Source organism: Hevea brasiliensis, chromosome 17 (genome assembly GCF_030052815.1).
Source record: "Hevea brasiliensis isolate MT/VB/25A 57/8 chromosome 17, ASM3005281v1, whole genome shotgun sequence".
Classification (NCBI taxonomy): domain Eukaryota; kingdom Viridiplantae; phylum Streptophyta; class Magnoliopsida; order Malpighiales; family Euphorbiaceae; genus Hevea; species Hevea brasiliensis.
In genome coordinates, this window is record NC_079509.1 from 7,820,960 (window position 1) to 7,837,953 (window position 16,994).

The 16,994-nt window shown below is 36.5% G+C and overlaps 1 protein-coding gene and 1 pseudogene across 1 annotated transcript; both read right to left on the minus strand.

Moving 5' to 3' along the window:
• Positions 1-616: 616 nt before the first annotated feature.
• Positions 617-7,062, minus strand: LOC110672505 (MA3 DOMAIN-CONTAINING TRANSLATION REGULATORY FACTOR 1). The gene is made up of 4 exons (XM_021835299.2): positions 6,789-7,062; positions 6,085-6,363; positions 3,161-3,255; positions 617-2,859 (listed from the first exon to the last, which is right to left on the minus strand). The coding sequence occupies exons 2-4, from the start codon at positions 6,323-6,325 to the stop codon at positions 1,042-1,044; spliced, it is 2,154 nt and encodes a 717-aa protein (XP_021690991.2). The 5' UTR covers positions 6,326-6,363; positions 6,789-7,062; the 3' UTR covers positions 617-1,041.
• Positions 7,063-7,236: 174 nt separating this feature from the next.
• On the minus strand, positions 7,237-15,414 carry LOC110642623 (probable Ufm1-specific protease; annotated as a pseudogene).
• Between the last annotated feature and the right edge of the window lie 1,580 nt (positions 15,415-16,994).

A 16,994-nucleotide genomic window follows, 5' to 3' on the forward strand; every position in this document is an offset into this window, starting at 1 on the left:
TTTATGAGTATATATGCATTTTAAAAGAAAAAATTTCGAGTTCCGTTTTAACGGGCACAGGCGATTGCTGCTGTTGTTGCATGGTTAGGCAATTTTTTTTAGCGTTTCGAAGTTGAGAGTTACAGACCCAGGAAGAGGAATCCAGTGAGCTACGATGATATCAAGAAGACTGCTCGAGCGTTTGGAGCGTTTATGTTTTTCGGAGTAGATGCTTGGACGTTGGAATATCTGGAACTGTACGTCGTATTGGGCAGGGCTTCAAATTTAGAATATGGATATGGTTCAATTACCCCCATAATCCTCGAGGGTCACAATCACAATTCTCGAGCCCGTGGGTACGGAATTATAAGCACAAAGAGAGGTTCAATCCAATTCGCAAAAATACTGTCACTAAGCCCATGTTTTGGGACCCATTTTAGAATTAAGGTCTTGCAACAATAAGACTTCAGAACCATTTCAGAACCATAACTCAATGATTTGGTTGTCAATTGATAATATAAAAGATTATTCACTTAAAAGCTTTTTTTTTTAACCAAAATAAGATGTATGCTAAAAAATCAAGTGTACTTTGACTTCTAATGTATTATCTAATAAAAAGAGAAATGAAATAAATAAATAAATAAATACCAATCGCAACTTAATAAATAGGATAATGAAGGACCATAGCAAAATAAAAATAAAAGATAAAACCATTGAGGACTCGTGATGGGGAAAGAGAAACTAATATCCTCCTAAACATCATATTGCTATTGCATGTGATAACAGCAGCAGCATGACATATCCTCCCCTGCAGCATACTTCTCGACGCAGCTTACTCCTAAAGTTATGTTACTAAGAACGAAACAACTTTGTACATTGGTTGGGATCACAACAATCTTCACCAGATGACCACTGATCAAAAAAAAGAGAAAAGGAACATCAGACGGAATTCATACGTCCCATATCTATCTATCCACCTTAGAAGCACAGGGACGATTAAGCGGTAAACGGAGGGACTGGGCAACAACAGATGAGAGAAACTAACGGAAATATATGTTCATCTCAAGTTGCTGCAACCAGGGTTGAGAATGTATCTGCCACAGATGACCCAAAAAATGCTTGGAGCCAACCCTTCTTACAGGCATACTCCAAATAGAAACTGAATTTCTCCTTTGCATTTGGAATGTCAAGAGCTAGATCATCAAGCCCGTCCTTTATGCGGGTGAAGCCTTTGGTCATCTGATTGATAGTAATCAACCCTTCATTGAAACACTCCTGTAGCAGATCAAGCATCCTATCATTCTTCTTCTCCATAGCCATGACCAACGACTTCTTCACCACCTCATGATTAAAAAAGGGCATCCCAAGATCACGGATGCATTGGCAAGCCTCACTGACATCTCCCCCACTTTCATACTCCTCTAATAGCTTCTGTATCTTGTCCTTTGCATCCTCCACAGCCCACCCAGTCCCACCTCCCCAACACCTAAGGATCCTCTCACCTGCATGACGTGCAGCAATAAGTGATCGAGCCATGTGCACAGTCTCACTCCCGCTGCAATTTGGAGGCAATTTGCTGCTTATCTCCTCTAGATTAAGTGGAGCCAAGACATCATCAATCACAGCCCTTGCCAGAAAGAGAGCAAGTTCATTCGAAGCATCCAAAATGTCAAGTGCTGTATCTTCTGCAGATTCCACAAGCATGACAAAACCATTAACAATATCTTCAGTTGAAAAAATCTCAATGTGAAGAGCTGAAAGCAAAACGGACGCCATTTCTTTCTCCCTATTCTTCCTATCCATAGCCAGGGTGATGAGTTTTTTCAGGAAAATTGGGTTAAACTCAGGCATGCCAAGATCTTCAAGACTTCGGACTAGTTCAGGAATGTCATCTGAGAGAAAATACTCATGAATTATTGTCACAACCTCCTCCTTATATCTTCTCAACTTTTTGTCTTCAGCTGGTCCCTGCCCATCTTTACTAGAGGTCTTCAAGAAGGAAGCATCTAGCCATCCCTCAGCAATAGCCTTGGGAACAAGGAATTGGAACAAGCTTTTTGCAGATGGAATGTCAAGAGCAAGGTCATCAAGGCTCTCAGTTAGCCTAGTAAAACCCTTCAACATTTGACTGGAACTTATCAAGCCTTCCTCGGAAGCCTCCTTTAACAGCTTTAGTATAAGTGGTTCGGCAGTCCGAGTCTCCATGCCAAGAATTAAGGCCCTCTTGACAACCTCATGATGAAAAAACGAAACCCCCAATTCCCTTATGCACCTACATGCCTCAAAAGCATCCCCATTCTCCACATATTCTCTCAACAGATCAGCAATCTTTTTCTTTACTTCCTCAACAGTGACGTGAGTGCTACCACCCCACCTCCTCTCCACAAGTTCTGCGTGGTGTGGGGCTGAGAGATAGCTCTTCTCAGCAATTTGGAGAACCCGAAATCCCTTTGAGGACTCTGGAAGGGTCTTCTTTGCCCTAGTGAGGAATGCTGGAGGAAGGATATCATCTACCACAGCACGAGCTATGAACAAAGCAAGGATGTCAACTGCATCTAATATGTCTACAGCTAGATCATCAGCAGACTCAAGAAGGATGACAAACCCATCCCTAATCTGCAATGGGCTGATTACAGCGGCATACAGAGAAGATAGCAGAACAGAAGCCATTTCCTTCTCTTTATCATGCCGGTCCATGGCCATGGAAACGAGCCGCTTGATAAAATAAGGATGATATTGGCTTGAGCCAAGTTCTCTGAGATCAGATGCTGCCACTTCCACATCACCAGTACTGAAGTACTCCTCTATTATGGAAATAACAGCCTTCTTGTACTCATCTAAAGGATCTGAGATAGTTGCTCCAACAAGCTGGTATGGCTCCTGTTCAAAACAAGACAGAAGAGAGCCATATATAATTTGATGGTAAAATAATAGACAAAAACTATTTACAAGTGAAGTAAAAAGGCAAAGAGGGAGTGACCAAGAGGGGTGGCCATTTTGGAGAAGAAATGAACACAACACAAAACTACTAGGTTTTGTTAATGGTTTTTAATGTCTGTCATTACCGTGTCAACCCAATCATCACATGAAAAATATTGTCATCTTGAGACACTTATCATCCATAATACCCATATAAAATCATGAACAAAAAGGACAATTAGATTGCAAAAATAACAATTACCTCTCCACTGTCGTAGTTAGGATCATTCCGATCAATATGGGATTCACCATCAGTATCAAGCAGTTTTCCCCATGTGCCCTTACCACCACCACCATCTACCACCATTGATTGAAGAGGACAAAAATTAATGAGCGTGTAACTAATTGTAACTCAAATTTCAAATGCATTCCTACTTACATAAGTTCAACTACACCAAGCATGAACAAGGAAATGAAATCAGCACGCCAATCACCAATGTGCAATGCACAACTGGAAGAAACAGAGAAGAATTTACCAACCACAAAATGTTGCAAAACCATATGGCACCAGGATCAGTTAATAGGAACAATGAATCAGTTAATAGGAACAATGAACGCAGACCGCTTTCAATAACTTCAAGAAGCCTCAATATCTATTGTGGTATTATTTATTTCTAAAAAATGTCATTTTCCCCATATGCCTTCTGTTAGTAAGCTGATTTTTTTTTCTTTAATCCATGAAGGAAATCAGTCTTTTCATTTGAATGCCCAGAAATATACAATGTAGCCATCCTAAATACATTAGATCCGTCATTGAGCATCTAAGTCATAGCATCTGAATAAGGCAGTGAACCTAAATCCCTCCAGAGTTCTCACACCACTCAATAGACATGGATGATTATTTCTAAGACTGAAATAACAAAGATTTACCCAAAAGCTTGCAAAGTTCCTGGTCAGTGTTTTTGGTTGTATCTCTTTTTTTTACTGAATTGATTGTGATAAATAAAGATGTAATGGAAGGAATATTTTTATCAGGAATTGTAAGAACAAAAGGATAACCACCAAAATCAGTCATAACATATGAAAATTTATTAATAGAATTTTCATGATTAAAATGAATTTGAAAGATAACAAAATATCACAGAAACCACAATTCATCACCAGAGGAAGAAGGCCATAAGAATAAAGGGAAAAAAAAATTCCAGGCAAACACAATTACAAAGGTCATCGACACCAGTTAAGCAATTCCAGATTTTTTTTCCCACTTCATTCAAAATAATTGTGCAAGAGTAATAAAATATAGCATAAAAGAATTTTGTCAGAAGGGGAAGATGGATAAATGCACAAAACAAGCATCACCAAAAATCAATTCTTCACAGATAATCACGATCTAACATTTATAAGCCCGCATCACAGCTGTTGTGATCCTATCTTTATAACATTCAAATATCATAGGATTTCGAAGAAAGTTCTCCTTACTTCACTTCAGAGGAAATCATTAAAGAAAACACAAACAGCTGGGAAAACCTGGAGATTCATACATAAGTAATCAGCAGATGTCCACATATGAGCATTGTGCTGCTAGCTTTAGTTATAGTAAAGATTCTGTTCCTTCATTATGATAAAAACTTGCTGACGCAATAAAACATACTATTAAAACAAGAATGATTGTAAATTCCTTCATTGGCCATACTTACAGGATATTAGTTTAACTATCATAGATACTTATGAGTGCTTTACAGTCAAGCACAATATAATGCAGCAAACTCATGGCAAAAACAAGCATCAGGCCATTTTTCAGTCATCCAAATGCCAAATGAAAGCCAAGCTGTTCCTATCCATGGAATGAGCACGCTAGTGGACTTTCCAACAAGCCAAAATCCACAGATTATTCATTCAAAAATATAAATTAGCAAACATAATTAAATTATCAAAACCACTGGTCAATGAACTTTGTATGACCTGAATTCACATACAGATAAAACTAAAATGTGCAGAAATAACCATTGCTCTACGAAGATCACTATCACTTAAAAGCCACTAATTCAGTACCAAACTAGGCAGCAAGACATTTCACTCGATTTTTTGCTTGAATATGATGGACACTATGATGCCTAAAAAATCTATGGCCATCACGGTTTTAAATCATAGTCGCGGTCATAAATAACGGAAACAAGCCTGTAACGGCTGTAATGTAACATTAATGGCCCGGTGTTACGTAAATTTTTTTGAAAAATTTGTAAAGTTTATGAAATGAGTAGATATTGATAGATACAAATAAAATTAAGAGACACAATTATACAATAAGTATAAATACATAAAATTAGATGTTATGTTGTAATTAATAATGTATTTTGATAAAATTAATTCTAAAAAATAGTTCAAATTAAAAAGTATTATTAGGGTAATGGTAGTTACCGTTACTTAACAGTAGTAACGGCCGTTACCCGTGCAAATCAAAATATGCCTTTAAATAACAGCGTAACCGGTAACAATCCATCTAAAAACCTGTAAATAAGGGCCGTTATTTAAAAACATGATGGCCATATTGAAAATAAAAGTATTTCTATTTAATCATAAGTCGGAATCATTATCCAACCATAACATATATAGAAGCTTCCTAGATTACAAACCAAAGATGTTGTCACTAATATTATAATGGATGCAAAGATAAAATATCTTCTCAAATGCATATAGAAGGAACTTCATGGCAACATACAAATAGCTAAATTATAGTGGAGTATTCATTGGGAATAAAATTAGTTAATGCCATGCTCATCACTAAACATTATTATTAATAACCTTTCTTACAGTAAAGCTTGAAGTTAATGAACTTAGACCTATGTTGAATTTATTATAAGCACATCACAAAACATTATAGTGAATAATTTAACTCAAACAACTAGACCATCATGCTAGGCGACTTCCAACCACATAAAGTTCATATATATCATACTACATAGCCCTTCTACTGTATTTGATCTTGTAACCAGATGCTTTTGGAAGGTCGAAAGCTATTAGGGCAATTTTTTAACTAATATGTTTTTCAAACATTTTACATGCGCATTAAATTTAGAATGTTGCAAATTAGTGAAGCGTAAAACAATAAGATTGCTCAAATCACCAAGTTCATTGATATAGTGCAAAAAAGATGCTGAAATCTGAATATGATCCAGATACACTTACCCTTCTTCACACGTACAAACTTGCCTGAGTGCGACCTTCGCACATGCCTCACTGCAATCCCAGCAGTTGGTGCCTTGCCAGCAGCAGGAACTTTTAACTGATGCTCAGAAAGAAACATTGATGGAGATTTTGGAGAGGATGACAAATTCTTCGGGGATGATGACAAATTCTCCAAATTTAGACTTGCTATTTTCAACATCTCCCTCTGCTCATCCGTCAGAAATCCCTCACTAGAGGCCATTTACACTTTGCCAATTCTATAAAGTCACTAAATCCAAACTAGAAAAAGAAAATTAAATTAAATTGTCAGAATCATCTGGTCATTCAAGGGTCTACATAAATTAATTAGCAAGGTAGAATAGTGCCAGCACGAACATTAAGTTTACGTTCAACTAAAACAAGAAGCAAGAACAAGTCAGGTATAGCTCCCAGTAGAAGCAGAATTAATGAATGGTTAACCATTAATGGGCTATCTATAAAAGATGCAAACTTTAAAGCTGTAACTAGTAGTTTTCAAAGATAACCTCATCTTATAAGCGTAAAAGCCACTCTATGATAATAAACTGCCCATGTAAAATTACTTCATTTCATAAACTTTCAATGTGAATACCTCAGATTCAAAACTATATTTTCCTTTTCCTTTCCCTCAGCAACCAAATAAACCACTACTACAAGAAACATAATACACAAGAGAGAAAGAAAACCTGCAGGAGAACAAGAGCACACTTGTGGAGGATTCAATCGAAAAATCCGAATCCGACAGTTCTGTGCTTGGCTCGGATCTCGAGCCAAGACAAGAGAAGCAATCGGATCTCCCAAAACGGGGAGCCCGATCCGAACCGAAATGGTAAAAGGAAGAAGGAAGTAGATTGAATCTGAAACTAGACAATCGTGGATCCTGAATTCAGGTATTGTTTTATGGGTCCGCAAGTAAACGTCTGTATCCGTTAAGGAGGAATATAGAATTGTTAGCAAAAGGCAGAGAAATGGATGAGAACGAAAAGGAGAGGGGAGGAACTATTTATAGGGAGGCTACAGTTGCAGGTACACGTCAAGGGGTTTTCGGGTATATCCTCACTTTGGGTGTCCACGTGGCAAGGCGATTATGAGTCTACTGGGTGTTGCCTGTCTTCTGCTTCCACGCGGCAGCAGAGTGGCAACCGGTTTAGGGTTTTAGGTTCTTTTTCCGGAGAATCAAATTACCAAAGTATCCTCTCCTTTTTTGCTATTTTAGTAGACCAAGAAGAATGAAAGGGAAGGAAATATCACCATGTTATGGAGAGTAAATCCTTTTTAATTTCCCGCAATAAACCAGATTAAAAGAAATGGTTCACCTGACTTGTAATTTAATGACCGAATTTATTTTTTTTAATTAAAGTATAATAAAATTACGGGTTTGATAATGGAATAAAAATATTCTTAAAACTTTATATTATTTATAATATTAGAATTTTTAAACTCACTTTTCCAATGGAGAGACTCAGCAACTTAAAACCCTCAAACATAGCATTGTTGATTCCCAAGCTGAAAGATCTTGGACAATGGAGAAACTGAGTGCTTTGGCCTGGAAGTTCGGCTGGAAAAGTATGAAACTCTGAAAAGTTTAATCCCAAGTAAGATGAGAAGTCCAATTCAAGCCTTTGAACTGAAAACTCTTAGAGATGGAGAACTGAAGCCATCCATCAACAGCATGTTTGCAATTGTAGTTCAAGCGAAAAGCAATCCTGAATTTTTTTACAAAGTTGGGCCATTATGCAGTCTCACAGCTCGACTCACCCAACAGATAAACTTTGACCTTTCCTTGTCCCGTACTGTTTTATTGCCTTCTGTTTTCTCCAATGCTTTTGCGCCATCGAATCGAAGTCGAGGCAAGAAACAGACGCTCACATGTTCCTCCATCGACTAGAAAATATTACACTTGTAATGTCTGCTTCCCCAGGGCTCATGAAAGATAAAATAAAAATGAGAATTTCAACCTGCAACAGATTGATCAAATCTAGCGAATTATAGTGTCTTCTGTCACACCGTGATAAATGAAATGTGTGATCAGCAACAGAATTAATGCTGATCTCAAGCACTTCACCCCATTCCCAACAGAAATCTCAAAACTCTATTTCAAGTAAGATTTGAAAATTGGCCACAGTCCAACTGCTAAATTTGAAACTGTTCATAGCATGCAAATTGCTATAAAGCTTCCCTTTATGTATGAAAGAGTTGAGGATGCCAAGTTGACATTATTAGACCATGTTAGGCCTCTGTGACAGCAGAAGATTATAGAACTTCTCATGCAAGAAGAAATTCTTTCCCTTGCTATCAACCAGCTTTTTCCCATCCACACCCCAACCACCATTTATAATTTTCTTGTGCTCATCATTTCCGGTATAACGAGGATCAAGTATTAGAAATGCACTGTCACGACCCAATCTATGGGCCGGACCGGCACTAGGACCTGGGCCAGCCTAAAGCTCCCGAGTCCCGTAGTAAGTCTAACTATTCCTTAACTCAATACTAAAGCTCATTTTAAGCTCAATTTCAAGAATTCAACCGGACAAAATTCGACCATAATCTGGACCATACAACGGAGAGTTTTTGACTCGCCCGACCTGTAAACACAATATATAACAATTTAGAGAGCTTAGCTCACCCTCCACATACTCATAATGTCATAAATCAAATGGGAGCTTAGCTCCTTGATCCGATCCAATCCAATCCAATCACACTCATACATACATGTATTTAATGTTCTTACAAATTCAACATAATATTATATTACAGTTTCAAATTGATTAAAATACTCCTAACATATACGGAGTCTAAAATTTTAGTTAAATTGTACAAAATACATTAGATATTACTAATTGACCTGAGAAGAAAAGGAACAGGTTAGTCACAACAATTAATCTTCCTGTAGCCTGTAAAAATAAGGTGAACAGGAGTAAGCGTTCGACTCAGAGAGTAAACAACCAAATTTAACTATAATTTCTATAGCTACCTAGAGCTAACGCATCCTAAGAAGTGGAATGCAATACCATCGAAATTTTCATACATATTACATCATAACAACAAAAAGGCAATTTGGAGCACTCACACACCCAATAATGTTCAAACAGTACATATATGGGAGTTGATCCCTTATACAGCTCTCTTAATCCAACCTCTTTCAGCGAGTATCTCTCAAGCCGGACTTTCGCTTGATAAACCAAATGCGGGGGCCAGCGAGATCATCTCGAGCCGTGCTTACCCCGACTTATTCATAAATGACCGGATCCCAACGAGTGTCTCTCAAGCCGCATCTACCCGTCCTATCTATATCCAATATCACGTACCACACCCACACCAACGCACGCACACTGCTCCAAATTATCATAAACAACATTCATGGCACTTCATTAATTAAGAATATAATATAAAATATGCTTAATGTTTAACTACATAGATACATATTTATAAGTGATACATGGACATATCTGAACATATAATAATATTGAAATTATAATTAAAATTAATATTTTACTCACAGACTTGAACCGAGTTCACTGCGGTGGCTGAGCTGAAGAGGAAGGCTGTCCTGACTCACCTGACAATTTCATTAAAATTATTTAATATATTTGACTCAATACAAGTTTAAAAAGAACCAAAGACGTTCTAAGTCGTGCCGAAAATCCGGCAGAGTCTCCCCTATACATAAGACCTACCCAACCTGTAAAAGAGTTTAAAATACACTTTTATATCCACAAGTCACACATCCACAACTCAATCACATCACATGGTCCCTCTTGGGCCCATCCAAACAGTCAGCAGGCACAATTTGAAAAATTACAATATAGTCCTTACAATTAACCCTTTTGCAAAATTTACCCAAATGAGCTCTAAAAATGCTAAAATTTTACCCCACGGTCCTTAGCAATATTATTAAGCTAATGCAAAAGGAATTATAATTTTTTAACCTACCACGAATATTTTATAGATTTTTAATCGTAATCAAGCACTAGATAATTAAGAAAAAGTAAGGTTCGGGTTTACCTATGCCAATTCCGACCTTGGTGACGCGTTCGGAACGTCTGAAAACGATAGGGTAGCCTATAATTTCGACTCAATTCTGAAACTTTTTCTGTAGCCTGCTTGCCTGGCCCGAAATTGCAGACTCGAGCAACTGTTGAATTTTCGCTAATTGAAAGTACCTACGCGAAGCCCACAATTTGGGGGTTAGTACATAATTTTTATGAAATTTATTAAGCTCATTTAGGGCTCGAAAAAATACTGCGAAGTTTTGTGGAACCCACCGAAAAATGTGTTGGAAAAATTCGAAATGGATATTGTCGTGAAGCTCTCGCCGAGGGGAGCACTCCGATACTCTCGGATTTTTCGTAGGGTTCAAGGTTTACGAGAAATCTAGCCCAAAAGTCAAAATGGGCTAAAACTTCCCGGACAAAAATTGGACAAACCGCTCAATGGATTTTAGTGTTCTTGGTGTCTATGGAAAGCTCTCGAGGTGTAGATTGGTTTTGAGACAAGACCCGGTCCAATCGGTAGCTGGATCGGCCGAAATCAGTCCGGAAAGTTGAAGTTGCGCGTTGCGCAAAGGGAGTTTTGGGGCTCGTTTTCCGGTGATTCCAGGCAGCGGCTGGCAAGGGGAAGGGTACTAGGGTGGTCGCCGACGTGAGGGGAAGGGCTCGGTGGCGGAGGCCGGCAGTGGGGAGGAGAGAGGAGAGAGGAGAGAGAAAAAGGGAAGGGAAGAGAGGGAGTTGGGACGCGTGAGGGAGAAGGAAAGAAAAAGGAAAAGGACCGATTCGATTTTGTCGGTTCGACCCAATCCGGTTCGATTCGATCGGTTCGATTCAGGATACCCGAAATTGAATTTTTACTCTGCCTTGAGACAAAAAACGAGGCCCAAAAATTCCGAAAAAATTTCAGAAAACTCAAAAAAAATCATAGAATCTAAATATATTTTTAGTTTTACCATATAGTCTTTAAATTAATTTTTAAAAATCATCAAAGTTTCACATTTTCAGAAAATCGAATCCGATTTGTAAAATTCAAAAAATTTTAAATATTTTCCCAAAATTTAAATAAAAAAAATTTAATATTTACCCATAAAATAATAAATTTAAAAATTAGGGGTGTTACATGCCAGTCTCTACTGCCTTCATTGTAATCAACTCCCAAAAGTGATATGGTTATTCGGTTACTATTAGCCTTCTCCTCCTCACTAGAACACCGCACATAATCTAAGGCATGCTGTAGCAAGCTCAACAGATCCCAAATTTTTGCAAGTTACCCTCCATGTCTTTTAGAGAAGAAGCATTTAACGGAAGATAATTTGAGTAAAAATTATTTATATCTTACTTACTTATCATAATAGGTGTTCTTTGATTCTCAAAGTGTAACGCCAGCTCTCTACATTTTTCAGGAAGCTCAGCTTTTGACCTAACATTTACGATTTTGCAAGTTACCTGTCAATTCCATTCACTGAAATTTGCCATTTCCTTCATATTCTAAGCTCTAAGCATATTTAGAACAGTACATACATTGTGAACTAGAAATTCTCAATATTCATCACAAAAGAATAAAATGAAACTAAATGGTACACTTACACCCAGAAGTTTATCCAAAACAAAGCTCAAGTCAATGGCACCAATCCATTCACATGAGCAAATAAAACAAGGATTTTTATCACCAATTTCCACTAGCGATTGCTGTATTTCCCTATTGACAGTTCTTGGTTAATTGAATGACATTGGTACCAAAAGTAAGGACTTCAATTATATGATGATAGTCCCTCCCCTGCTCTCTCTCTCTCTCTCTCTCTCTCTCTTAGATAAACGATTCAATGGAAAAACAGTACTCTTAGATAGCACATTGTAACAGCAATATTGAAAACTCTGTTACATTACCAGTGGCCAGTGGTGAACTTTTTATAACTATGAGAAGGAACTTCTATGGAAGATAGTGCTCGAGTCGGAACCATGAAATGATACTTTGTAGAGATCGTTAAGCACAACCCCAGCCCTAACAAGTCATAAATAAAGGACTTGCCAAATTAGAACTGCAAGTATACACAACAGCAATTTCAATTGCAATATTATGATCTTCAACACAACTGTGCTCTCAAATATCAATAAAATGCAGCATATCTGCTTATGGTTAGAAGAATCAATGTGAATCTAATGAGGACAAGTAGCCTTCAGACCAAAGATCAGAAAGCATAAGAAAATAATCATGCGATAAAGGTATAAACAAGATCAAATATGGTAAAAAGACCACAGATATATCGATACTTAAGAGCCAATCTCAGCCATAAAATGCAGGTCTACCAAGACAGACCAGAAAAGAGATATCTAACACAGAAGTAAGATGTATGCAATATAATGAGCCTTAAGAAGATCTCCCTCCACAAATAGCACACCAGATATCACAAAGAAAGAATAATCATTTGGCACAACCAAGTTTTTATTGCTAGATATCTAATTTAGGTGCCTATATTTCTAGGAAATGAATAATTATAGCCTAATTGGAGGCCATTTAGATTCGGTTTACACTTTACAGTATATAAAACATGGAGATCCCAAACTCAGATAAAAATAAGTTGTAATTTTATTACACAACTGAACTAGTATAAGTTCAAAATGCACTGCATAACACAAATTCATAGATATACCCCTTACAACATTGCACAATTTGTAAACAGAGATAATTTATTGAACATTAAATGAATCAGCTGTCAATGATTAGACCAGATATTGAATAATTCTTGATCTAAGCTTCATTACCGAGTCATTAAAGACATCCTGAAGATAATGATGGTATTCAAAAGAACCATGAATCAGAGAGGCAATTCCTCCTGAGACTGCATGAAGATCGGGATTTTAATGAAAATGATATTAAGGCAAAAAGAATAAACAGATAAATAACAGCAACCACTATCCACTAACCACCACTACTTGGGATCCCAATATGCACATCTTCTAGCAGAGAAAGGACTGGTATTCCCAAAAAAAATGTGCAAAGTTAGTCCACAAGAAAGTGTGAGAAATAGGAGTGGAAGCACAACAAAATACTGAAATAGGTGCCTGCTGCTGACTAAACATATTGTTTCCTGCTTGAAACTAAACATATTGTTTCCTGTTTGAAACTATACAATCTCCTTTTCGTCTTGAGTTGCTTCCTGAACTATGCTTCCTTGTAGAGAATTCCAGTGCATTAGCAACTCATAGAAGAGGACAATCAAAAAAGGTAGCCCCAGCCTCAAGTGAAAGGATCTCCTGACTTCGACTGCAGAGAATAAGTTCTAGTGAATTCTTTAAGAGACCAAACTACAAAATAGATTTCTGCCCTGGTTCCTCTCTAAAGCTCCATCTACCAAACAAATGCCCCTTTCTCCATCAACAAGCAACAAGAAATACTTGCTTCAAAGATATGCTGACATTACAGAAGTTTCACATTAAATGCTACATAAGTTGGCGACACACTTCTAGTAGGAGCTAGAAGCAAAAAGAAGTGATAAGCTTGAGAGCTGAAAGATTCTTCTTGGATGAAAGTTCAAGCTGAGTGTTATGCTACCAAGGTGTCAGGCATCTTCAATTGAAATGGGTAGGCTCGGTTTGGAAGCAAATCCTGTGATCTTTTTTGAAGTTTATATTAGGATAGCTGCAAGTCCTTGTGTCGTTGGATTGCCTAGGTGTAGCTGGGTTACCTTTTTGTGTTGCTTTGTTTCATGGTGACAGTTTTCTCCATTTTATCATGCCACATCTCATATAAGTTTTGTGGGTGGTAACGCACTATGTTATATTCTCCTAATTCAATAAAATTTTTTGCTTATCGGAGAGAGAGAGAGAGAGAGAGAGAGAGAGAGAGAGAGAGAGATTATAAAGAAAATAGCATATCCAACTGCCTCACTGATGATGTCAATTATTTGGGCGTTTAAGATTTTAGATGTGCAGTGTGCTACTTAAAGAGGGTAACAAACAGAAGAATCTGTGTTAGTTGATGGATCCGAAATTTGCAACCTTCAAGAATGACTTTCTTTAAACAGCCAAAATATTATTTTCTCCATCATAACGAGCACATGCTCTATATGAGTACTCATATACCTGGGCACAGGCACAGAGAGGCCAGTGTTTTTCACTGTCTAGTGCTCACCTTGTTTCAATTCTGTCTCCCTATAACTGGGTTCATAGATGGCGGTTATTGGATGCAAAAATCCAGGTGGATTAAAGTGGTATGAACATAGCTGAAAAAACAAAAAATTTCCTACCTATATGCTGAAAATAAATATAATTGCTTTTGTTAGAAAGTACATTTTGTGCATCTTTGGAATTAATAGATGAAAGGCAATGGTAACAGGTACTTGGATAAGGAAGTTGCTTGGATATGGACTTGGGATGACCCTGGGTATGACTTTCTTTAATGTATGGTTATATATTGATTATTTGAAGCTCAATACAGCTTAAATACCAAAAGCAGTTATATATGCTAAACTAACCACACATACAAGGTAAGTCATCGCCAAAATGCCAACCCAAACCTTGAAAGTAATATCATCAAACTTAGGAAGCATTTATCAACTTAACATCTCCTAGAGTCAATATTAAGGCAGCATGAAAAGTACCAACACCCAACCATAGCCTATATGTAAATCACAGCCCTTGAGTTAAATTAAGAAAAAGAGACTATAAGAAGATACGCCACCAATGTAATTAAGGCTCACCAGGTGGATTACCTATAGGAATACAAAATGGCAATTTAATCCGAAGCTGACACCGAATCAGACAACCTCTCTCCCAATCATACCCTTCGGGATGATCTTCATAAACAACAGAAGCAGGAGATACAATGCTCGTTGAATTTCCATTCCTTGAGACAAAAAAAAAGAAAAAAAAAGAAATTGAACGTGGCCGGTATCCAAATCCGCAACTGCTCCTATGATTTCTTGATTCCCCGATTCTCTTCCGTCAGGGAGAAGTTTTCTCAATTGAAAAGCAGCATCGATAGCCTCTTGAGCAGTTTTTTCTATATCAGAGCTCCCAGCAATTAATGCTCCGATCACATGAAATCCATTCGACAATAGCGCTCGAATATTTCTGCTCAATTAAAAAAAAGAAAAAAGATTCAGTATCCGCTCCATTACATAACAGAAAAAACCAAATATGAAATAAAATAGTAAAATAAGAAAGTTCATAATTAAATAATTCACTTGTTTTCTCGGGAACCAAGCGGAAAGATACCTGATTCTTAGTTTAATCTGGGGAGGAAGAAGTTCCCAGGTAGCGAGTAACACCCCCATATTAATAAGTAGACTATACATTTGGCAATTAGTGTCTGTCTTGAAAGTCAAAATATATAAAACTATACCTGCGTCTTCTTTAAATGTCCTAAATAAAAATTATTAAAAATTATATAAAGGTGAAATACAAATAAGAAAATAAAGTATAATAAGTTAAATGAGCTAAGATTTTGATGATAGGTAATCATATAGGGTAGTGATTATGAGTTCAGTTATTATTCTAATTTCGTGTAGGATACTATAACATCTCAGGCCTAGAGATAATTGCGAAATTAGTGATAATGTGAAAAACATTAAAAAGAATAAAAAACAAATTCAAACAATTGAGACAGATTTTATGAAGTAACTCAATGTCATTAGAAAATTTGATCAAACAGATAAAGGATAATATAGTCAATTTACCTTTAGAGGTAACTTTTGATCTAAATATTCATTAAAATGTAGGAAATTAAAATTATGAAAAATTGATTAAAAGTGAATATGTGAATGGAAGAAAGGAAAAAAGGAAAATAAAAGAAAATGTAAATAAAGTGAATTATGACATCATCATTACACAAGCATGACACAATAAAAAATTTTAATTTAATTAAATTAATTTTAGGATAAGCATAAAAGGAGATAATTGCAAATTAAAAAGAAAATTTGTGGTCTTCATCTTCTTGTTATTGCCACCCTCTCTCTCTCTCTCTTGTTCTCTCTCATACTTTCACCATAGCCAAGTAATTTCAAGCTTCCAAAGCTTGATTTCACTTCATAAACCCTGATAAAAACATATAGAAAACTCTTAATTGACCTTAGAACAGAAGAATTGAATCAAGAAATTGAGAGAAAATTGAAAGGAAGTGAAGATTGATAAGAGCATCACTAAGGTGAGTTATCTCTCTACTTAACTAAGTGTAAATGCATGAATTTAAGTTGAAAATTGATGAAATAATATAAAGAAACATGAAAATATTGCATAAATGAGAAGCCATGAAATTCGACCAGCTTAAGGGTGATTAGCGTTTGATATAATTTGATTGAATTAAAGGTATATGCAAGCTTAGGTGAGTAAGTTAATGTAATTGGTATGCTTGAATTTGTATGAAATAAGCAATTGAAAAATTAGAGTTCTTGGTGATTAGGGTTCTTGGGAGAAATTGGGGATTTTGACAATTGTTGACCAATTGGTACTTGTAATGCTTAATTTGGTCAATTAGAGTACTTATAAGTGCAATTTGATTAATGGAATTGAAGTGAGTGTAAATGTGGTAAGGTTAAATTATGAACAGATTGATCTTTGCTCATTTGAGAGGTTATAAGTTGAATTCTGTTCTCCAATTGATATGAGGCTAATTAGAGATGATAATAGGGCCATAATGCAACATTTTTCATGTAAAAACCTTGTCCTAAAACTGACCCCAAATTAACTTAAAGTCTGCTTGAATTCGGGATTACTGAATTGTTATTGGACAAAATTAACCAAATGAACAGTACATGTTCAAACGGTCATAACTTTGTGTATAAAGGTCTAAATGACTTGATTTTTGTGACAATGAAAAATTTAGACATAGTAGAACAATTTTCATGAAGAATAGAAACCTAAATTCTGACCATAACACATTCAAATTACTAATCAAAATTAAGT